Source organism: Petromyzon marinus, chromosome 29 (genome assembly GCF_048934315.1).
Source record: "Petromyzon marinus isolate PM22_M1 ecotype Great Lakes invasive population chromosome 29, UKy_Petmar_22M1.pri1.0, whole genome shotgun sequence".
NCBI classification, from domain to species: Eukaryota; Metazoa; Chordata; class Hyperoartia; order Petromyzontiformes; family Petromyzontidae; genus Petromyzon; species Petromyzon marinus.
The window spans coordinates 5,587,977-5,612,553 of record NC_133695.1 but is presented as its reverse complement, the minus strand read 5'-3'; the positions used below and the strand labels follow the sequence as shown (position 1 = coordinate 5,612,553).

Sequence of the window (24,577 nt, the reverse complement as noted above, 5' to 3'; positions counted from 1 at the left end):
GAGAGTGGAAGGAGAGTGGAGGGGGAGAGTGGGGGGGGGGAGAGTGGGGGGGGAGAGCGAGAGAGAGGCGAGCGAGCAGAGAGGGGAGAGTTCGCAGCGTGAACTGGGTCCACATGAAGATGGCGAAGTCAGGTTAGAGAGTGGCGTCTCGTGTGCCGATGTGGCTCTTAGCGTGTCAGTTTGTGTGTCACTGACATTGTCTGTCACTGTGTGTCAGTGTGTGTGTGTCTGATTGTGACCCTGTGTGTGTGTGTCTGATTGTGACCCTGTGTGTGCGTGTCTGATTGTGACCCTGTGTGTGTGTGTGTCTGATTGTGACCCTGTGTGTGTGTGTATCTGAATGTGACCCTGTGTGTGTGTGTATCTGAATGTGACCCTGTGTGTGTGTGTATCTGAATGTGACCCTGTGTGTGTGTGTATCTGAATGTGACCCTGTGTGTGTGTGTATCTGAATGTGACCCTGTGTGTGTGTGTGTGTCTGATTGTGACCCTGTGTGTGTGTCTGATTGTGACCCTGTGTGTGTGTGTCACAGTTGGGGAGCGGCAGCGTAGCGGTGAGCGCGCTGCCGCTACGAACCGGGCTACGACCCGAGTTCGATTCCCGCTCACGGCCACCAACACCGGTGACGATTATTATCTGAACCGGTACTGGGCCTCCCCTAGGTCGACTCGGCCTCGAACGACGACCTGGCGTGGTGCTGTGTAAATATCGCCACTGGGGAGACAAAGGCGGTCGGGCGTGGTGCTGGCCACCCAACCCCCATCGTGTGCCGTTCCGGCCTTCATCGGTGCTACCCACTAACAGCACTTGCCCCAGCAGTCTGTTAAAGCTTTGTCAAAGAACCTAAGTGCTTAACCAAACGCACTTTGTCCTAACAGCTGCTGCAGGCTACATGGGGGGGGGGGGGTCTGTATTTGCCTGTCAATGTTTCGATGGTGTATGTGGCTGTTGCGTTTCATTGTTTGTGACATTGTGAATGTGTCAGTGTGTTTGTGCTTTCAGAATGTGCGTCATTCTCTATGCGAGTGTGTGTGCGTCTTTTCAGAGCGTGTGTGTGTGTTTGTGTCAATCAGAGTTTATATAATTGTGTGCGTGTCATTGTATGTGTGTGTGTCCGTGTGTGTGTCCGTGTGTGTCGGCCTTCATAGGTGGTCGCTAACAGCACTTGCCCCAACAGTCTTTTACCGCTATACCCGGGGGGGGGGGTCTTTGTATTTTGTGTGTGCCATTCTATTTGTCATTGTGTTTGTGTCTTGGTGTGTCACTGTGTGGCAGGGTGTGTCATTAAGTGTGTCAATTGGTGTCAATGCGTATCATTGTGTGTCACTGTGTATGTCAGCGTCTGTATCAGCCTCCTTACCTTAACCCGTTTAAAGTTTGCATCTCTTAACAGAGACCCGGGTTCAATTCCTAATATATCATGACCTAGCCTGTGCCTCCTCTAGGTCGACTCAGCCTACAATGAGCTCTGGCCACACCAAAAAGACAAACATCCCCCGTTATAGCCTCGGCAGACGGTTGGGTCAGGTGCTGTTGGCGAGTAACAACGATGAAGGCCGGCACGGCAGAACGAGGGGGTGGGTGGCCAAGCACCGTGCCTGGGCCGCCTTTGTCTCCCGAGCGGCGATGTTTACACACCAGGCACTCATTTGAGGCTGAGTCGACCTCGGGGAGGCCCCTCGACCGGTTCAGATAAAAGTCACCGGTGTCGGCCGTGAGCGGGAATCGAACTCGGGTGGCCGGGTTTGGTAGCCGCTGTCCGCACCGCCGTCGCCGCCGCCACCACCGCCACCGCTCCCCCGATGCATTTTGCTCCACGCCATCCTCCATAGGCGCTCGCTAACAGTCGGCGCAGGCCTCAGCGGTCTGTCCAGGGTGACGGTGGGGGGGGGGGAGAGGTCTCTCTGGGCCTGTGTAGCGACTCAGAAAGCGACTCGCGGCTTTCACGTTTTCGCTTCTGGCCCCCCCTCTCCCCGCCGGTGTGATGAGCCACTGCTCAGGTCAGCCATTGCTTGTGCCAAACAGATTTAAATTCTAAACTCAAGGAGGCAGGAAGGAGGGCGGTCACAAACACGACAGACAGACACACACACACACGGGCACAGACGCTCGGGTGGCGGTGGCGACGATGGCTACGCTGCACGTGGCTGCCTGTAATCCGGACACTGTGGAGGTGGAGTTGGTGAATCACCACAGAAATGGGTGAATCGCCACAGAAATGGGCTGTGCAACTCTCGTCCCTTCGCCGCTGGGTGTCGAGTCGGAGGAAGCGCCGTGCCGTGCCGCGGTCTTCTGCCCACGGGAAGGCAGCACAGCAAGAAAATGTGGGCTCCCAACCCGTTCCATCTGTGCGGGATCGAGTGTTGCCCCCCCCTCACAACCCTCGCTCGCGTGCTTGGGTTTTCTCTGTGTGCTCCGGTCTCCTCCCACACTTGAGCACTCAGTCATTGGCCAGTAACACTTTCATATGTAGAGGAACGCAGAGCTTGGTGGGGGGGGGGGGGGGGGGAATTGCCACCGGCTCACTGCGTAAGCTACTGCTGCTTCCTCCAGGTCTCTGAGCCATCCTGTCCCTCTCTGTGCACGTTGAACTTCTTTTGCACCGTATGCAGCTAACCAGCTATCCGTGCGAGTCGGAGGTGTGGGGTAGAGGGGGGGGGGGACAATAATTTAAACACAACAAGCAACGAGCGGTGCAAAAGAGAAACGAGTTTGTCAATCTTGGCGACTATTCCAAAAGTGCGCAGCTCCTAGTGGCCTCCTAACATCCGAAGGGAAGGGCGTTCCAGACGGCTGCGCGAGCGCACCTGGAAGCGTTCCCCGTGCGATGCGGCGACCGCCTTTGTTCGACGGCGAGCCAAAAGCCGCCGCCGCCGCTGCCGCCGCCGCCAGGGTAACCGGAGTTTTGCGTGACGATGGTTTGACGATGGTTTGACGATGGTTTGACGCTCCTTGGCGAGGTGTTGCCGCGGCTGTTTTTTTTTTGCGGCAAGCCGCTTCGTTGCTTGACGGGGAAGAGTTCAGTTTCAGTTCAGTTTATTTTGGTATAGTCCTGTGAGCCATTCGGCAAGAAAAACATCTTAAAGTGACTTGGTGTGACTGTGCAAACAGAAAATCCATGGAAAAAAAAAACAGCAAAAATATTCCTGAAAAAGAGGGGAGGGAAAGGAGACGCCGTGACTGTGCGTAATGTAAGTTGACAATTTTAACGCTACTGTACAAGCAAAGGCAAAAGATCCCCCTTGCCCACAAATAGCCGTCCAGGCTGTTGCGGTCAAGTGCTATTGGCGAGGCTGGCACGGCACACGAGGAAGCTGTGGCCAACATCGGTGGGGAGCTATGGAGGCCGTCCCCGAATGCGCTTCCTCCTGATAATTAGGAAGCCTCTGGTAGCTATGGCACTTTTAAATCATCGTCTGGATTGAAAGCAAATTTCTTTAGAACTGCTTTTTCGTGTTTGTTCTTCCGCCCGCCCCCGTACCTCCGATTAGCGCGGTTGGCCACGTACTGTGCGAAAGAAGTTCAACATACATACACACAACAGCTCGTGCTTCGGCAAGAAGGGGTGGGGGGGAGGTGCTGGGTTCGATTCCCAAGTCCTGGGACTCTTTTTCACGGTGGAGTTTAAATCTTCAACCCCCCCTCCCCCCCCCACTGGTCTGCATGGGTTTCTCCCGGGACCCCCTGGATCCTCCTGGGTGGTTGGCATCGCTCATGTGGTGATGTTAATTGAACACGTGGTGCCGTAATTTGTACCGTGGTGGTGGTGGGGGTGGTGTTGGGGGTGGTTGGGTTTGTATGGTGGTATTGGTGTGGTTATTTTAGGGTCGTTGTGTGGTTCTAGTGGTTACGTGGGTGGCATTGTGGGGGGAGCGGCGGTGTAGCGGTTAGCGCTACGCTGCGCTACGAACCCGGCGACTCGAGTTCGATTCCCGCTCACGGCACAACACCCAGTGACGATTATCTGAACAGGTCGCGGGCCTCCCCTGGGTCGACTCGGCCACAATTGAGTACCTGGCGGGATGTGTAAAACCATCGCCACTGGGGAGACAAAGGTGGCCGGGTGTGGTTCTGGCCACCCAACCCCACTCGTGTGCCGTTCCGGCTTTCGTAGGTGCTACTCGCTAACAGCACTTGTCCCGACAGTCTGTTCAGGCTTACACGGTGGCTCTTTGTCATTTGGTGGACTGGTTTGTGTGGTGGTGGTGGTGGTATCGCTGTGGTTTTAGTGTGGTCGGGTGGCTGCATGAGTGTAGGGTCCATGTGGTTCGGTGGGGCGGTATTCGTGCGGTCGGTGTGGTTTGGGTTTGTACTGTGGTGGTGGTGGTGGTGATGGTGTCACTGTCGTGTCAGCAGCGTGGTTGCTGTGCAGGTGGCAGGGCGCGTGGGTAACGCGATACACCGTTGCCAGCTGCCGCGGCTAAGTTTGGGAGAGCGGAGTGAGGAGTGGGACACGTGCGCTCTCTCTCTCTCTCCGCGAACACGCGGCAGAAACGGAACTCGCAGCTCCCACATTTGCCGCCGGCAGCGTGTTTCCCTGGTGCTGCCTGCTGGCCGGTGTGGAATCGAGAAGCGCAGAGATGGAGCGGATACAAATAAACGAAACTGTTTTTATTTTTTTATTTTACCGGGTAAGGCCCCCACTGAGCTTTACAGGGACTTCTTCACTTACGAACATTCGACTTACGAACTTTCAGAGATGCGGGCGAACCTGGTCCGTGTGTACAGTTGTCTGTTCGGACCGAGAGTCAGGACCCAAACAGCGAAAGGTTTCCTAAGGTGTCAGCAGCTGTTCACGATGCTATTGCCTGTTACAAGTTGATTTATGAAGAGTAGAAGAAGAGGGCTACTGTGCAGACATCTCTCGGTAAGTTTATTCAAGAGGGTAGAGTTGGAACACGAGCACCAAAGGGAATTAGCTTCTACATCTGCAGAACGCGAAGAACCAGTGGCATCTACCTGCAGAACGTGAAGAACCAGTGGCATCTACATCTGTAGAAGATGAAGAACCAGTGGCATCTACATCTGCAGAACGTGAAGAACCAGTGGCATCTACATCTGCAGAACGTGAAGAACCAGTGGCATCTACATCTACAGGAGATTATACAACTTTAAAAGCCATTACCCGTGTGTAGTGTACATGGCCGTACAACATGTTTGGAATCGACAGGAGTAAGTTGGACTTACGAACAAATCGACTTATGAACAGCCCTCTGGAATCTAACTCGTTCCTAAGTAGAGGAGTCACTGTATAGCTCTACTGTATTTCAGAAACGACCTGGCCACAAATGATAGCTGAATGAAGTGTCGGCCTTCATAGGTGCCACTCGCTAACAGCACTTGCCCCAACGGTCTGTTGCAGGCTACACGGGTGATCTTTGTCTTTGTACGTGTGTATAGGTGCCACTCGCTAACAGAACTTGCCCCAACGGTCAGCTAAGGCTATCAGGGTGGGCGGGAGTTCTTTGTCTTTGCTGGGTTCTGCAGTGTCTCGAACTCCGTGTTAGGGGCCGTCCATAAATGACGTCACGCACCTGGGGGGGGGGTCAGACATTTGTGACGATGTGTGACGAAGGGGGGGGGGAGGTTTGAGAAATGTGACGTCACATCAAAATTCGCAACTTTAAAAAAATATAGACAACACGTTCTACTTAATTAAATACCTTTTTAATAAATATTTTCTACAACATCAGAGTGCAGCGTCACATTAAACACGCACTACAATGACAATAGTTTAAAGCGATTTAAGGCATTTTTTTTGGGGGGGGGGCGGCAGAGCTTTGTGACGTCACTTGAGGGGGGTGTGTCTGACTTTTTGTGACGAAGGGGAGGGGGGGGGGAGTCAAAAATCCTCCAAAATCTCGTGACGTCATTTATGGACGGGCCCCCCTTACCTCTTGCGAACAACCGCACGGACCAGTGGCACGGGCGACCATTGGCACAGAGCACCGAACGACACGTCGAGGGTGCGCAGAGACAAGCGTGGGGAGGGAAGCGCATTTTGACCCTCCTGAAATACAAAAAAAAGCCCCGAGCCTTGACGGCGATCGTGGGTCGACGGATGGCGTGACGGCGCTGCGATGTCATTGACGCTGAAACATCATTCTCCGGGAGTAAAGCTCGTGCCGAGCATTGCGATGGTGTCGCTAAACGACCGCCGGGTGGCCACTGCCGAGTGCAGGATGGAGCTCTCTGGTTGTTTGAACGTCTGCGCTGTGCTGACGGCAACCAAAGCGAGTGCGGTCACATGGCCTTAGTGAGGGTTTTGTGTGTGCACGTGCGTGTGTGTGTGTGCGTGTGTACACGTGCGTGTGTGTGTGTAGCGGTTAGCGTGCTGCGCTATGAACCCGGCGACACGGGTTCAATTCCCGCTCACGGCCAACACCAGTGACAATTATCTGAACCGGTCCTGGGCCTCCCCTAGGTCGACTCGGCCTCAAATGAGTCCCTGGTGCGGTGTGTAAACATCGCCACTGGGGGAGACAAAGGCGGTCGGGCGTGGTGCTGGCCACTCAACCCCCATCGTGTGCCGTTCCGGCCTTCATAGGTGCTCGCTAACAGCACTTGCCCCGAGAGCCTGTTAATGGTTATACGGGGAATCTTTGTATGTGTCTGTATGTGTTTGTCTGTGTTTGTGTAGCTGTGTGTCTTTGTGTATATCTGTTTGCCATTTTGTCTACGTGTGTGTCTGTGTATCTTTTTCTTTGTGCGGGGAGCGGTGGTGTAGCGGTTAGCGCTACGAACCCAACTGATGTGAGTTCGGTTCCCGTTCACGGCCAATACCAGTGACGATTGTCGAACAGGTCCTGGACCTCGCCGAGATTGAAAATGAGTAACTGGTACGGTGTGCAAACATCGACACCAGGGAGACAAAGGCGGTCGGGCGTGGTGTTGGCCACCCACCTCGTGTACCTTTCTGGCCTTCGTAGGTGCTCGCTAACAGCTCTTGCCCCAACAGTCTATTAAGGCTATACGGGGGATCTTTATCTTTGTATGTGAGAGAGCACGTGGTGTCATTGAGCTCCTGGCACCCTGCCCCTGCACACGTGCTCGCCGTGGCCCTCTCAGTGACTCATTGGGCAAGCATGACGATGATGATCTTAATGAAGAATCTGTGATGATAATGTCGAAGATGCTGTGATAATGGTGAAGATGCTGTGATAATGACGACATGATGTTGATGAAGATGATGCTGTGATAATGATGATGCTGTGATGATGATGATGCTGTGATAATGACGATGATGAAGATGCTGTGATGTTGATGAAGATGATGCTGTGCTAATGATGATGATGCTGTGCTAATGATTGATGCTGTGATAATGATGAAGATACTGTGATAATGATGATGATGCTGTGATAATGATGAAGATGCTGTGCTGATGATGATGCTGTGATAATGATGAAGATGCTGTGCTAATGATTGATGCTGTGATAATGATGAAGATACTGTGATAATGATGATGATGATGCTGTGATAATGAAGATGATGCTGCGATAGTAACGATGACGGGGATGAAGATGACGATGCTTTGATTTTATGGCGATGATGCTGCCTCTGCTGCTGCTGGTGACAATGCTGACGACGGCTCCATCATCATCATCATCAATGATGACGACGATAACGATGATGGTGACGCCGTTGCCTCTGCTGCTACCGACGATGATGACGACGACGTTGTTGATGACGACGACGATGTTGATGACGACAATGATGATGACGACGATGATGATGACGGTGCTGTTGTTGTTGATGACGTTGACTACGTTGACCAAAATGATGCCCACCACGACGACGATGGTTAACACCTCGGGTGGTGGTGGCGCAGTGGTGGAGCTGCTGCTGTGGCGGGAGCCGCTGCGCTCGGGCGCCGTGTCCGCGACGCTGCTCGGGTTCCTGCTGGCGCTCACCACGTGGAGCATCGTGAGCGTGCTGGCCTACGGCTCGCTCGCCGTGCTCTCGCTCACCCTCACGCTGCGCGTCTACCGCTGCCTGCTCAAGGCCGTGCAGAAGTCCGACGCCCCCCATCCCTTCCAGTGGGTGCCCCCCCCCCCACCACCACCACCGCTGCTAACACCGCACCACCACGATGACCGCCACCATGACACCCCACCACACACACACCACCACACACAGACACACCACCACACACTCACACACCACCACACACTCACACACCACCACACACTCACACACCACAACACACTCACACACCACAACACACTCACACACCACAACACACTCACACACACACCAGCACACACACACACCACCACACACACACACCACACACACACACGCCACCACCACACACACACACCAGCACACACACACACCAGCACACACACACACCAGCACACACACACACCACACACACACGCCACCACACACACACACGCCACCACCACACACACACACCAGCACACACACACACCAGCACACACACACACCAGCACACACACACACCAGCACACACACACACCAGCACACACACACACCACCACACCCACACACTCACACACCACCACACACACACCACCACCACCACACACTCACACACCACCACACACTCACACACCACCACCACGACACACCACCACCACGACACACCACACACACACACACCACCACACCACCACACACAACAACAATAACAACAACAACCGCCATTCGCCACTAAGTGGCGGTGACGTCACCACGACGCTTGTGCCAGGACATGTGCACCTTGAGGCCACGTGGAGTGTTGAACTTTCAGCCCGCTGGCAGGAGGTCACGGGGCAGACCCAGGTGCCACGGGTCGACTGACTGAGATGACTGGCTGATGCACCACCTGTGCCCCCTACTGTGCCAACCTGCTGTGCTTTAGCCACCCGGCGCTCCACTCGTTGTTGTGAGCGTCGCTCCTCCGCCCTCCGTTGTTGTTGGAGGGCGACTACCTCCAACTGCCCAGTAGCATCCTTCACGAGCCTCCTCCACAGAGGCCGATCTTGACACCGCTGGTACCAGTCATCGGCAAGTCCACTCAGCTCCACGTCCTCCTGTACCACATCACTCCATCTCTTCTCTAGCCCGTGCCGCGCCCGCTTAGCCCCCTCGATCCGGCCGAACAAAAGCTGTTTCGGCATGCGGTGGCTGGGCATGCGGGCTACATGACCCAGCCATCGCAGCCTTGCCCGCCAGAGGAGCTCACCGATGGGACCTTGCCCAGATCTTTCAAGGATTTGTGAGCTCCTCACACAATCCAGTCTGGTTAAACCCAGGATGGATCGTAGGCAGTCCAGCCTAAATGTTTCTAACCGGCGAAGATGTTCCATTAGGGGGGTCCACCACACACACACACCACCACACAAAGACGTAGATCCCCCGTGTAGCCTTAACAAACTGTTGGGGCAAGTGCTGTTAGCGAGCACCTATGAAGCCCAGAACGGCACGCGAGGGGGTGGGTGGTCAGCACCACGCCCGCCGCCTTTGTCTCCCCATTGGCGATGTTTTTACACACCGCACCAGGTACTCATTTGAGTCCGAGACGACCTTGGGAAAACCCAGGACCGGTTCAAATAATCGTCACCGGTGTTGGCCATCAGTGGGAATCGAACTCGGGTCGCCGCTTTCATCGCACAGCGCGCTGATCACTACACCACCCCCACGCACCACCCCCACGCGCCACCCCCACGCGCCACCCCCACGCGCCACCCCCACGCGCCACCCCCACGCGCCACCCCCACGCGCCACCCCCACGCGCCACCCCCACGCGCCACCCCCACGCACCACCCCCACGCACCACCCCCACGCACCACCCCCACGCACCACCCCCACGCACCACCCCCACCGCAGCGCTGTCGTGATGGGCAGCAACGCGACGACGACCACCCCCCCAGTGACCCTCACCTCCACGCTCCTCCCCTCCCCCCTTCCGCCCCCTTGCCTACCTAGGGAGTACCTGGACAAGGACCTGGCAGTGAGCCCCGAGGTGGCGCGCAAGTACTCGGATGCGTCGCTGGCGCGGGTGAACCGCACGCTGCGCGAGCTGCAGCGCCTCTTCCTGGTTCATGACCTCCTCGACTCCATCAAGGTCGCGACCTCGACCCACGACTCGTCAAAATCTGTCCGTCCGTTCGTTGGCGAGATGTTAACTCCCTCGCGTGGTATGCAGGAGGTCGTGGGTTCGATCCTGACCCTGACGCCTGCTGTATATCTGGAGTTTGCGTGTCTCTCTCTCTCATCATCATCATCGTAGCTATGAGATGTTAATTCCCTCGCCTGGTATACAGGAGGTCGTGGCTTCTATCCCGACCCTGACGCCTGCTGTTTATTTGGAGTTCGTGGTGTCTCTCATCCCCGTGGGTTTTTCCTCCGGGTCCTCTGGTTTTTTTCTCCCCGCATTTAGAATAAACACGCATTTAAAGTATTTGGCTGCTTTACATTGCCACGTGATGAGCCACTTTGTTGAGCTATCAATTGTGGCCAGGTCGTTTCTGTAAAAGAGCTATAGAGCTCAGTGGCCCTTACCTGGTAAAATAAAAAGTGTCTCACCGTTCTGCTTTTGTTTTGTCTGTTACGCCGTTATGTCTGTCCATCCATCTGTCTATCTGCGCGACTGTTGTCTATCTGTCACGCCGTTATGTCTGTCAGTCCGTCTGTCTATCTGCCCGATTATTGTCTGGCTGTCATCCGTCGGGGCTGTGTCCGCCTGACGCATTGTCCGACTGTTTGCGTGCCTTTTGTTCGAACCGACTGGCTATCTGAACGTTCGTTCGCCTGTTGCTCCGTACGAATCCGTCGGTAGATCACTGTCTGCCCGTCCGTCCCGCTATGTTAAAAATTCGCTCACAGTCCCTATGATCACTGTTACATTGCATTTATGGCTTTATTTTGGTGATTTCGAAAACGTTTTTTTTGTTTTGGCCATGTTTTTGTTTATTGTAGTACGGAGTTAGACTGATGGCCTTAATCTTAGTTGTCTTGTGGTTGTGGTTGTTGTTGTTATTTGACTTGCATCCCACTGGGATTTTTGCACACAGCGTTGGTGTACGGTGCTATTTCAGGAATATTTTTGATGTGTTTTTTCTGGATTTTCTGTTTGCACAGTCACATAGTCACTTTAAGATGTTTTCTTGTTCGTATTTTTGTTTTTTGTTTGTTGTGGTTGCGCCCGATTCAAGAGCCGAATGGCTCACAGGGCTACACCAAAATAAATGGAACTATCGAACTATTTAATCGTCTGTCAGTCTGACGGATCCCTTGGTCTCTCGCTCTCTTGTCTGTCTGTCAGTTTCCCTGTACAACGGTCACTCTATATGCCTGTGCGGCTCTCTCATCTCTCACCTGCCTGCTGTCCAACTGATTGTTCGCCTGTGCTGCCCCCTATGCCATCCGCAGTTTGCCGTGTTCGTCTGGCTGTTGACCTACGTGGGTGCCATCTTCAACGGCCTCACCATCGTCATCATTGGTGAGCAACATCGTCGCATCGCTCCCACCGTCGCCCGGCGTCACACACGGCGTCACACACGGTGGCCCGGCAGCACATCATACAAAGATCCCCCGTGTAGCCTTAACAAACTGTACGAGCAAGTGCTGTTAGCGAGCACCTATGAAGGCCGGAACGGTACACGAGGGGGTGGGTGGCCAGCACCACGCCCGACCGCCTTTGTCTCCCCAGTGGCGATGTTCACACACCGCACCAGGTACTCATTTGAGGCTGAGTCGACCCAGGGGAGTCCCGGGACCGGTTCAGATAATCGTCACCGGTGTTGGCTGTGAGCGGGAATCGAACCCGTGTCGCCGGGTTCGTAGCGCAGCGTAGCGCTAACCGCTACACTACCGCTCCCCACTTGCATCACACACCATCACACACGCACAAATCACTTACTCATTGATGAGTGTTGTGGCTGTTGATCTGTTATTGATGTGTGTTAATTTGTGTTGTTGTTTACAGTTGTGGTGGGGCTCTTCACCATCCCCGTTGTTTATGAGAAGCACCAGGTGAGTCGGGGGTGGGGGGGTGGAGTGCGGGAAGGGGGGGGAGTGCTGGGTGAGTGGGGGGCGGGGTGAGTGGGGGGGAAGGGCTGGGTGAGTGGGGGGCTGGGTGTAAACTTCAGCACTGGAGAGACAAAGGTGGCCGGGCGTGGCGCTGCCCACCACCACCACTCGTCTGCCACGTGCGTTTGCGTACTCGCCACCCGGCTAACCCAATGCTGACTTACTCCAAATACCCCATCGATAATCCTCCACCCGCGCAACTCCCCTTGCTGAATGGTGCGGTTACGCAAAAGGGTGGAATGGTTCCAATTCCGAGGGCAGTGTTGCTCGTGGCCAGCTCCGGTTTGGCGGCACGGCTCCGGCGGCGATTCCTGCTTCACCGGCCTGCGTGGCGCCGCGTGGAATCGCGGCCCCTGGCCCCCGCCTCCCAAGCCTCCTCGGCCACGGTCGCGGGCACCCCTCCGTCCTTCTCGACCGCGCTTGCGTAACGCGGAGCCGCTGGCCGGGAGGCCCACGCGCAGGCTTTGAAACATTCGTGCCGGGTTTATCCCGTGAGAGGCTCCGCAGATCCCTTAAAAGATCCCGGACGCCAGTCCCGGCGGTCATCTCCTCCACGAACGGGAGAGGCGCTGCGTCGTTCTGTGCCGTGGAGACCGCATGCCCAGCCGCCGGCAAGCCCGAGCAGATTCTGTCTTATTAAACTGTGAAACTAAACGGTTAATTATATTTTTTTATTCTACCAGGGAAGGTGCCAACTGAGCTACGTAGCTTTTGTTTTCAGAAGCGACTTGGCTATATCACAAACGATAGGTTTAACGGAAGTGGCTTAACATCACGTGGAAATGTATAGCATCAGGCAAATACTCCAAACGCACGCTGATTTTGACGCTAAATGTGGGAGGGAAAAATCGGAGGACCCGGAGAAAAATCCACGCGACCACAGAGAGAGAGAGACACGCCGCAAACTCCAAATATACAGCAGCAGGTGTCAAGGTTGAGATCGAACCCACGACCTCCTGCACACCAGGCGAGGTAGTCAACATCTCCTAGCCACCGTGATGATGATGAGAAAGAGAGACACGCAAACTCCAAATATACAGCAGCAGGCGTCAAGGTTGAGATCGAACCCACGACCTCCTGCACACCAGGCGAGGTAGTCAGCATCTCCTAGCCACCGTGATGATGATGAGAGAGAGAGAGACACGCAAACTCCAAATATACAGCAGCAGGCGTCAAGGTTGAGATCGAACCCACGACCTCCTGCACACCAGGCGAGGCAGTGAACATCTCACCACCGTGGCTCCTTCTATCAAACTGGATTGAGGGGGGCTGAACACGCGCACGGCATGGGCGAGAGAGACGGCCTGATGCAAGTTCAGGAGGAATGCGGAGCTGAGTGGACTCGCTGATGACTGGTACCAGCGGTGTCAGGACCTGACCTCTGAAGGACGCTCGCGAAGGACGCTGACTGGGCAGAGTTGGAGGCAGGCGCCCCAATACCGAGCGGAGTGCAGGGCGGCTAAAACTGCAGCGAGTTGACAGTGGGGGGAGCACAGGTGGTGGTGGTGGCGGCATCTTCCAGTCATCTCCGTTAATCATTAACACCGGGATCTGTCCCATCACGTCTTGCCAGCGAGGGCTTTCCATACTTCACGTGGCCTCACAGCGCACCTAGCCTGGCACAAGCGGCGTCGTGACGTCACCATGACTCGACAGCGAATGATGGCTGCTGTGCACGTGTGTGTGTGCGTGTGTGCGTTCGTGTTGCTGTGTGCGTGTGCGCTTGTGTGGGTGTGTGCGCGTTCGTGTTGCTGTGTGCGTGGGTGTGTGTGTGTGTGCGTGCGCTTGTGTGTGGGTGTGTGTGCGTTCGTGTTGCTGCGTGCGTGAGTGTGTGTGCGGATTCTTTTGGTTTTGAGTTTGTCGTCGCGCCAAATGCTTGTGCTTGGCAGCGCAAACCCCGCCCGTTGGGAGGGAAAAACAACGGCACGTTCCCACATGTTCACACACACACACGTGTACACACACACACGTGTACACACACACACGTACACACACACGTACACACACACGTACACACACACACGTGTACACACACACACGTGTACACACACACACGTACACACACACGTACACACACACACGTTGGCAGCTCGAACCTCACTCAGAGGCCCTGCCCCCTGCGTTCACTGGCCCTCACTTCCAGTAAATAAGCAAATTATAATACGCCACCTCCTTCTTTGTACATCTGTCCCACCGCGTATCATAAGTAGACTTTTTGTTTTTACACACGGCCTTCCAATAACAGCAACAATAATTGAGTTATTTATCAAGGTGAGCCACGCTGAGCCGTGTCGGACTGTCCATCAGGAAGATTCCCGCTGACACTTTTATTTTTCCAAGACTTTTCAGACAATTGACGACGATTCGTCGTGTTGATGATACACGCGGGGAGGAGGAAACTGGAGCACCCGGAGAAAATCCACGCCTTGCGCGAGGGGGAATCACTTAAACCCCCCCCCCCCCCCCCCCGTATAGACGGATTAAACAGATGGCAATTGGTCCACTTGCTGTGTGTTAGCTAGCTAGCTCCCCCAGTGAGCCAGGTGTTTGTGTGCATGTTGAACTTCTTTCGCACCGTACGTAGCCAGCCGTGCTTAATTGGAGGTGTGGGGACGAAGGGCAACAAACGAAACACAAAAAAGCAGTTTTAAAGAAATGAGTTCTCAATCTAGATGATGATGATGATGATTATTTAAAAAGCGCACACAGCTCCAGTGGCTTTCCTTAACATCGGAAGGAAGAGCGCGTTCCAGACGGCCGCAGAAGCGCACCCGAAAGCGCGCGACGCGGTCACCGCCGCCGTCTCTCTCTTTTTGTCTGGCACTTTTGTTTGACGCTCGCGGCGAAAGGAGTTCCGTAGCCCATCCGTGTGGTGATCCAGGAAACTTCCCTGCGGCGACCGCGACCGGCGTAGCCACCGCCACCGCTCTCCGGGAGCGCGTTGTGTCAGCAGCGTGGCTTCAACTGAAAGAAATAATCCGACGGTGTCAAAGCCCAACTTTTTCTGAAAGCAAAAACACCAAAGGCGTCAAGGGTTAGAGCCCGCTGTCGTGGTTGTCGAAGCTGCGTCACGAACCCGGCAAACCGGAGTTCGATTCCCGACCATGGCTAAAACACGGTGGCGAGTGACTTCCCGACTGGTCCCCGGGCCACCCCTAGGTCGACTCGGCCTTCGGTGATCACCTTGCGCCGGTCACGCAACCCTGTCGTGGTTTGGGCCTTGCCGGCCTTCACGGGCCGCTGCTTGCTCGCAGCACTTGCCCCAACAGTCTGTTCATGCTATGGGGGGGGGGGGGGGGGGGTGCGTGTCTCCCAACACAGGCGCAGATTGACCAGTACGTTGAGCTGATCCGTGGTCACATCAACGGCTTCGTGGCCAAGTAAGTGAGCCTGCGTTTTTTATAAGTCACTCCCGTCTGTCCGCGTACGCTTGTCTCTAAACGGTGCTGCCACGCTGAAGTAACAGTCGGCAGCGTACTGCAAAGGGCGCCACGGTGGCTATGCGATGTTAACTATCTCGCCTGGTATACAGGAGGTCATGGGTTTTATCCAGACCCTGACGCCTGCTGTATATTTGGAGTTCGCGTGTTCTTCCCGTGGTTGCATGGATTTTTCAATGGGCCCTCCGGTTTTTCCCTTATCACTACTGGGGGGAGCTAGCTGGCTAACCATCACTACTGGGGGAGCTAGCTAGCTAGCCATCACTACTGGGGGGAGCTAGCTAGCTAGCCATCACCACTGGGGGGAGCTAGCTAGCTAGCCATCACCACTGGGGGGAGCTAGATAGCTAGCCAACACCACTGGGGGGAGCTAGATAGCTAACCATCACTGGGAGAGCTAGCTAGCTAGCCATCACCACTGGGGGAGCTAGCTAGCTAGCCATCACTACTGGGGGAGCTAGCTAGCTAACCATCATCACTGGGGGAGCTAGCTAGCTAACCATCACCACTGGGGGAGCTAGATAGCTAACCATCACCACTGGGGGCGCTAGCTAGCTAACCATCACCACTGGGGAAGCTAGCTAGCTAGCCATCACTACTGCTGGGGAGAGCTAGCCATGACTACTGGGGGAGCTAGCTAGCTAGCCATCACTACTGGGGGAGCTAGCTAGCCATCACCACTGGGGGAGCTAGCTAGCTAGCCATCACTACTGGGGGGAGCTAGCTAGCCATCACTACTGGGGGAGCTAGCTAGCTAACCATCACTACTGGGGGAGCTAGCTAGCTAACCATCACCACTGGGGGAGCTAGCTAGCTAGCCATCACTACTGGGGGAGCTAGCTAGCTAGCCATCACTACTGCTGGGGGGAGCTAGCTAGCTAGCCATCACTACTGGGGGAGCTAGCTAGCCATCACTACTGGGGGAGCTAGCTAGCTAACCATCACTACTGCTGGGGGGAGCTAGCTAGCCATCACTACTGGGGGAGCTAGCTAGCTAACCATCACTACTGCTGGGGGGAGCTAGCTAGCTAGCCATCACTACTGGGGGAGCTAGCTAGCTAGCCATCACTACTGAGGGAGCTAGCTAGCTAACCATCACCACTGGGGGAGCTAGCTAGCCATCACCACTGGGGGGAGCTAGTTAGCTAGCCATCACTGCTGGGGGGAGCTAGCTAGCTAGCCATCACTACTGGGGGAGCTAGCTAGCTTACCATCACTGCTGGAGGGAGCTAGCTAGCTAGCCATCACCACTGGCGGGAGCTAGCTAGCTAACCATCACTACTGGGGGGAGCTAGCTAGCTAACCATCACTACTGGGGGAGCTAGCTAGCTAACCATCACTACTGGGGGAGCTAGCTAGCTAACCATCACTACTGGGGGAGCTAGCTAGCTAGCCATCACCACTGGGGGGAGCTAGCTAGCTAGCCATCACTACTGGGGGGAGCTAGCTAGCTAGCTAACCATCACCACTGGGGGGAGCTAGCTAGCTAGCTAGCCATCACCACTGGGGAGAGCTAGATAACTAGCTAGCCATCACCACTGGGGGGAGCTAGCTAGCTAGCCATCTACTGGGGGGAGCTAGCTAGCTAGCCATCACCACTGGGGGGAGCTAGCTAGCTAGCTAGCCATCACCACTGGGGGGAGCTAGCTAGCCATCACCACTGGGGGGAGCTAGCTAGCTAGCCATCACTACTGGGGGAGCTAGCTAGCTAACCATCACCACTGGGGGGAGCTAGCTAGCTAGCCATCACCACTGGGGGAGCTAGCTAGCTAGCCATCACTACTGCCAGGGGGAGCTAGCTAGCCATCACTACTGCTGGGGGGAGCTAGCTAACTAACCATCACTACTGGGGGAGCTAGCTAGCTAGCTAGCCATCACCACTGGGGGGAGCTAGCTAGCTAACCATCACTACTGGGGGAGCTAGCTAGCTAGCCATCACTACTGGGGGGAGCTAGCTAGCTAGCCATCACCACTGGGGGAGCTAGCTAGCTAGCCATCACCACTGGGGGGGAGCTAGCTAACTAACCATCACCACTGGGGGGGAGCTAGCTAGCTAGCCATCGCTGCTGGGGGGAGCTAGCTAGCTTACCATCACCACTGGGGGGAGCTAGCTAGCTAGCCATCACCACTGGGGGAGCTAACTCGTAATCCGCACTTGCTCCAACGGTCTACACGATTTGCCGTGGAATGTTGCTACGTGTGTCTGTTTGCGCGCGTGTGCGAATACAGGGTTCAAGCCAAAATCCCTGGATCCAAACGCAAGGAAGAGTAGTCAAGTCGAAGCATACTTCACCTTCCCACGTCCCCATCTTAACACCCTTTAACCCTTCTCTTCATCGCCCCCCCCCCACCTATCCTTCTCAAAATCTCTCAACCCCCACCCACCAACTCTCCCCCAATTTGCCTCTCCGCCTCGGACAAACCCACGTCTACTACGCTCTTCCTCCGAACGCCCGCCCGCGCGAGCACACACACACACACGTTCACACGGCACACACGCGGTTGGTTCACTCGTGCGGTTCACGCCTGTATTTTTCATTCGTTCATTCATCCAATCGGCTCATTCATCGTTCTCTACTTATTCTCCCCCCCTCCCCCCACCATGACGCAAAATACAATCCGATGCTGTTCTTGCTGTTGTCGCTGTGACGGCTATCACGTGGCTGGACTCGCAATCCCAGGAGTCGTGCCTGTTCGACTCCATCTACCCGGCGCGGCCGTTGAAACGATTTAGGCGGGTTTCGAGGAATCCCTTCCCACCCTCTGGGCCCCATCCACCACTGTGAACGGGTAAACACCACAGTGTTGGTGCAACGACAGGCCGCCTCGTGTGGTGGGGTAAAGTGTGGGTAGCTCCCCAACACCCCCCCTCCCTTCTCCCCCCACCACTCTCTTCCGATATGCTCGGCCAGCGTGGAAGAGCATGCCACAATACCATGCTTTGCCAGAGCTCCCCCTTTATCCAGCAGTGGCACGGGCACGCGCTTGCAGGGCAGCACCTTGACCCCCTGCCACGTGACGTAATCGACAAAGGGTCCGCGATGGACCCACGTATGGTCAGACCCTTGGGTTTGTGCAGACGGGCCGACACCGTTTGTGAAATGCACGTGGTGGCAGTGGTGGCGTTTGCTGTGTGGCCTCGCCGATTCGTGAAAATGATGAGACTCTAATCCTGCACACACCTGAGTTGTCACCTGGGTTAAAACAAAGTCCAACTTGTGGTTGGCATGCGGGTGCCATGGTGTGCGTGGCACACGTTAACCACTTGCGCCACTGCTCCCCATACGAGGACAAAGATCCCTCGTGAAGCCTTAACAGACTGTTGGGGCAAGTACTGTTAGCGAGCACACACACGCATGCATGCATACACAAGGACAAAGGTCCCCCGTATAGCCTTGACAGACTTTTGGAGCAAGCACACACACATCCTCGCACGTGCATGCAAATTGCTACTCTCTACCGTTGGGAGATGCTCGCTGCGTTGTGAGATGAACCGGCAAGGGGGTGGGAGGTGGTGGTGGGAGGATGATGCAACAACGATCCCCCAAGCGATTGAGATTGAATCGTCAATGGAATCGTTCGGTTATTAATGCCCAGCTCACTCGTCGAGTCGTGCGTGTGTGTGTGCGTGCGTAGGAGAACGACGACCGTAATCGATTTGCGGTGTTAACGGTGACCTGCAGTGCTCCACGAGAGAACGTAATCGGGAGTAATTTAGCGACGTTTGTACGACGTTTGTCTGTGCGCAATCCACTGCTGGATGAAGGGCCTCTCCCATGCCTGATGTGCCGGTGCAGGTTTGTGAAAGTGGGGGCGGGCGCATTAAGGTTCGAGTCGAGTACAGCACATCAATGGTTTTATTTTCTTGCCACCCCCTGTGACGACACAATGGGCTCAGTGACGTGTTTGATGACCCGCGTGACTGGCTCGTGGAAACTGCATGGCCACCGCCACTATCGATTCTGCACACACACACCTTAAAATCAATAAATAAAAATAGAATCGTGAGCCGATTCGTCGAATTCTGTAAAGGCAATGGATAGTTACATGGGCCAGAGGATTACGGTTTAAATTCAATGTAGTAATAATATTAATAGTTACAAATCAATAGAATACTTGTCAACCCATACGGTTTAACCCCGTATTCTTGAGGCAAATTGAGCTTTCAGGTCCATACGGCGTACAGCCGTTTCAATGCGGGGCAAACATGTTTCTGTCGATTTGTGCTTTCTCCCTTATGATGGGACTTTGTAGGACGAACGTTGAGATTTATAAGGGGCACGGGGTGAACAACAACAATGTCTGAATTGTTCTGTAGTAAGGTAGCGCACTGATCAGGGGGGGTTACAGGCATGCAATGGCCCGCCGCAGTTTCTCACGTGCGCGAGGTGTCCACAAAGGGGAGGTTTGTGGGAGTAGCCACCGGGGTTGATCTTTGATCGACGCGAGCATGCACGAGGCCGCGTGTATGCGCAGGTTTTTGTCAGTTGCCACGTGCGCGCGACTAGAACGCGCTGTGACGTCACAACCCAGCCTAGCGCAACGGACGGCACCGTTACCAATCGGTTTCCCCCACCACTATACCACCCCCCCTCTCCCCCCATACCCACCCCCTGTAACCCCTCCCCCCCCTTCCCAACACCTCTCTCTGAAAACCTCAAAACTTATCATGACAAGCAAAAAAAAATCAAACAAAAACCTCCCAGCGGATTTTCATGTTTCTTCCCTCTATCCGTGTTTAGTACACGACCCCCCCAGCTGCCCCGTATATTTCAGTAGAAATTGAATGACTTTCATCATGGCCATAACGTAATGATTTTGAGTCCACGTGGCCACAACCTTCTTGACGCGTTCGTGTATACCCTGGAATGTTTAATCTCGTCGTTTAAAACATAACATTTTTATTTTGTTTGGTTCTGCTGATGTTCTTATCGTGCTGCGGTTTGTTATGTCCGGTTGTAAAGATGCTAGCTGATTTGACGGTATTATATTATTTTCTAGCTATTTCTTTCTTTCTCTCGCTGTTTTAATGCGTGCGATGATGATTATAGTTGTGATGTCGACGATCGATGATGACGACGACGACGACGACGTTAATGATGACGTGGAATTGTTCCTCTTCCCCGTGTTGTGCTGACAATGGAACGTGGATTTCGTTTGTCTCGAAAAATAAAAAAAGGAAAGCTAATGAAACGGGGTTCAAGCCGACTTGCAGGAAACGCTCCGCCGTGTCCGCATTCACTCGGGTCACTCGCAGGGATTATTTCAACACGGTATCTGCTCATCGTTCTCGTGGAGACGGAGAGAGAGAGGACGACTCGAAGGGGGACAGGAGGAGGAATCGCCGAGACGAGGAGGAAGGCAGCGGCGGCCACGCGTTGAGCAGCCGGCGTTCAATTCCCCTCCCGAGCTCTGCGATCCTCTATGCGAGAAGGTGTTTATCGGCCGATTACAGTCATCGTGAGCGTTCGTACACGTGGGAAGAAACCGGAGCACCTCCGATTAGCGCGGTTGGCTACGTGTGAAAGTTCAACAAGCATACGGAGTACCCACGCGAGGGGACAACGCTCTATCTCGTACATAAGAGACAGGCGGCGTCTGCATTTGCTGTATGACCGCTTTCTCGTGACGAGCCAAGATACGGCTCTTCTCGTCGACGGCCAGGGACGAAAGGAGTTTCACAACATCAGTGTGTGTGTGATCCACCAATCCTGCTGTCTCCACACAGTGCTGGATTACAGGCCACGTGCGAACGAATGGAGCCACCACCGTCCAGAGTTAGCAGAGATTAGTTCGGGAACAGAGATGCTGGCTGAGTCGGAGCAGCTGCTTTTAGCCGCCCAAAGACGGCGATTCAACTCGTGTTCTCTCTGGGGCTCGAGTGAGCTGACCATCTCAGCCTGGTGACCAATTACTGCACCAACAACCCCCCCCCCCACCACCCCATCGTCTTAGATGAGTCTAACTCTCAGAGCGATGTCCGAGATTATTTTTAAAGTGACCTCTGGTCAACACAGATCCCCCGTGCAGCCTTTAAACAGATTGTTTGAGGCAAGTGCTGTTTGCGAACGCCTGTGATGATGATAACCATAATCACCTATGAAGGCCGGCATGGCAAACGAGGGGGTTGGTGGGTCAGCACCACGCCCGGCCGCCTTTGTCTCTCTCGTGGCAATGTTTTACACACCGCACCAGGTACTCATTTGAGGCTTAGGCGACCTGGGCGAGGCCCAGGATCGGTTAAGATAATCGTCATTGGTGTTGGCCGTGAGCGGGAATCGAACTCGGATCGCTAGGTTCGTAGCGCAGCGCGCTAACCGCTACACTACCGCTCCCCACAGGTCACCCAAACAAAGACAAAGATTCCCCCGTATAGCCTCAACAGACTGCTGGGGCAAGTGCTGTTAGCGAGCACCTATGAAGGCCGGCACGGCACATGCGGGAGTCGTTGGACCAGCACCTGGTACTCATTTGAGGCTGAGTCGACCTAAGCGAGGCCCAGGACCGGTTCGGATAATCGTCACCGGCGTTTGGCCGTGAGCGGGAATCAAACTCGGGTGGCCGGGGATTCGTAGCACCTGCGCCTCCGCTCCCCCGCAGTAGGGGGTGGGAAGCAGGTCCCCACACCCAGCCAGCGTACGAGAGTCAATGTCTGTCGCATTGACAAGTAAAATTCACACATTTTGTGTGAATTTCCCGAGATCAGGGGGGGCCGGGGGCCCGCGTCCCCCACAATTCCGTTATTGAAATTAAGTTGGGGTTGGGGGGGGAAGAGTGAGAAAGACACCGACCGAGTAAGTGCAGTCGTTTGTGGCTAGGCTCAAGACCATCGCTCGCTCCGCTTGAGAATAAGCGCGCTTTAACCCATGGAGGTTGGCGCGGTTTAAATAATCAGGAATTGAACACTCAGGAGGGATGTCAGCAAGCTCCATCTGATCGTCGGTGAACTGCCAAGGGGGTTGAGTTTGTTCACGGGGGTTGAGTGACCAGAGCGTTCGCCAGGCCCACTTCGTTTTTATGTAATTATATTCTTTGGGTCGTCTTCACCTTCACCTGAAGACGACTGCTTGTGTTGCGATCGAAACATGATATTGTATTTTTTCCATCTACGTGGCTTTACCGAAAGACCCGAAGAACATTAATGCCTGCAGTCACGAAAGCTTTAAGTTCTGATGTAATTCTCGTCAATTGTGATGGAGTGGGATTGGACTGATTGAGCTTGGCTTTTGAAACTTTTAACCCAACCATCACCGGGGAGCGAGCCATGATTCGCCAAAGCCAGGGGTGGGGAACCTTTTTTCTGCCAAGGACCATTTGGATATTTATAACATCCTTCGCGGGCCATACAAAATTATCAACTTAAAAATTAGCCTGTTATATTTGATCTTGATTTTATGCTTCCGTGACTGCAGGAATCCATACTCTTTGGTTCTTTCGGTAAAGTCACGTAGGTAGAAAATAAAACAAAATAAATCACGACGTTTCGATCGCAACACAAGTGACCGTCATCAGGCGGAACCGATACAGCAGGACAACTGCTGATTTAGGAGAAAGATCTGCTAACAACAAGAGTTTATAAAGGGTTTTGGTGGGCTCAAGCCCATGGGTAAGTGGCCGGAGCTAGAGAAGGAAGAAAGGGTGGAGGCAAGGAGGGAGGGAAGGGGGGAGTTGGGCACAGGTAAGAGATGGAAGCTGGGTTAGTGATGCTAATGCGATAAAAAATAGCATGTCAATGGTACAGGATCCTGCAGCGTTGGCTGCCGCGCTGTGAGAGGAAAGCGTTTTTTCTCACATTAGCATCACTGACCCAGCTTCTCTCTACCTTCCATCTACTACCTGTTATATTTGGTCAAACATTTAATTAACTCACCCCTAATGTGATGGCTGGAACTGCTTCTCTTTGGCGAGGCGTGTGATGATGTCAGCTGGTATTGACGATGTTTGCTGCTACTCGCAACTGCTTTTCCAGGTTTGCTCATATGATTTATTGAATTTCGAGTCCCCGCCTGCGATTGCCTTGGCAGGGCCAGAGACCCAAATTATTTCGTGGGTCCTCTACGGCCCGCGGGCCGGACGTTCCCCACTCATGGCGAGCTAAGATTGCTCCGTGTTGCTTGTTACTTCAACGTGAACGGAAAACGATAGACGCGCAACGTAAATGTGTCTGTGTCGTGGCGCGAAGCGCTGCGATCGGGCAGCACAGCAGAGGCGATTCGCGTGCGGAATTCTTGTGAGATCGAGAAGAGACGACGTCTCTCTGCGGTCATTGCGTTATTTTGTCTGTGGTGAGGGTGTGGATGAGGTGGTGAGGGTGTGGATTAGGGGGCGAGGGGGTGGTGAGGTAATGAGTGGGGAATCGGCAAACAAACACCCTCTGTTGCCAGGTAACGCCAGATCAGCATTGGGAGAGGTCGATACTCCTTTGAAAATGAAACCAATGGGATTTAAATGATCGTCGTTGTCGTCATCACCACCACCACCACCATTGTCGTCGTCACCATTGTTGTCATCGTCTTCATCATCATCATCATCGACAACAACCGCCATTCGCTACGCGTCACAGCGGCGCTTTGTGCACTTTAAGACCATCATCATCGCCACCACCACCACCTTATCCACATACACGGTCATCATCATCATCACCACTATAATCATTATCATCACCTGGTTACGCACGTGCACACTACGATGAGATTTCTGTGCCACGTCGCTCACTTTAGCCGCTCTTTGTTGTGAGCGTCGCTCCCCTTTTTTTTGCTGTAAGCCTCCAGCAGACTGCAAGCAAGACCGGCACCGACACAACAACAACCGCCATTCGTCACTAAGTGGCGGTGACGTCACCACGACGCTTGTGCCAGGCCATGTGCACCTTGAGGCCACGTGAAGTGTCGAACGCCCCCTGGCAGGAGGTCACGGGGCAGACCCAGCAGGTACCACGGGTCGACTGACTGAGATGACTGAGATGACTGGCTGGTGCACCACCTGTGCCCCCTACTGTGCCAACTTGCTGTGCTTTAGCCACCCGGCGCTCCGCTCGTTGTGAGCGTCGCTCCTCCGCCCTCCGTTGTTGTTGGAGGGCGACTGCCTCCAACTGCCC

The 24,577-nt window shown here is 54.5% G+C and overlaps 1 protein-coding gene across 6 annotated transcripts in view; it reads left to right on the top strand.

The window, feature by feature from the left end:
* LOC116947066 (reticulon-1-A-like) overlaps positions 1-20,673 on the top strand; it is a 78,339-nt gene extending 57,666 nt beyond the window's left edge. For 5 of the 6 annotated variants that reach the window (XM_032962465.2, XM_076070493.1, XM_076070492.1 and 2 more), the window contains 6 exons: positions 7,830-8,037; positions 9,935-10,073; positions 11,381-11,450; positions 11,937-11,983; positions 15,362-15,420; positions 17,710-20,673. In XM_032962465.2, coding sequence (XP_032818356.2) covers positions 7,830-8,037; positions 9,935-10,073; positions 11,381-11,450; positions 11,937-11,983; positions 15,362-15,420; positions 17,710-17,752 — 566 coding nt within the window. In that variant the 3' untranslated portion in view covers positions 17,753-20,673. Of the gene's footprint in view, positions 1-56; positions 133-7,829; positions 8,038-9,934; positions 10,074-11,380; positions 11,451-11,936; positions 11,984-15,361; positions 15,421-17,709 lie in introns of those variants that run through there. The other variant, XM_032962469.2, reaches the window with a different exon arrangement.
* Positions 20,674-24,577: the final 3,904 nt, after the last annotated feature.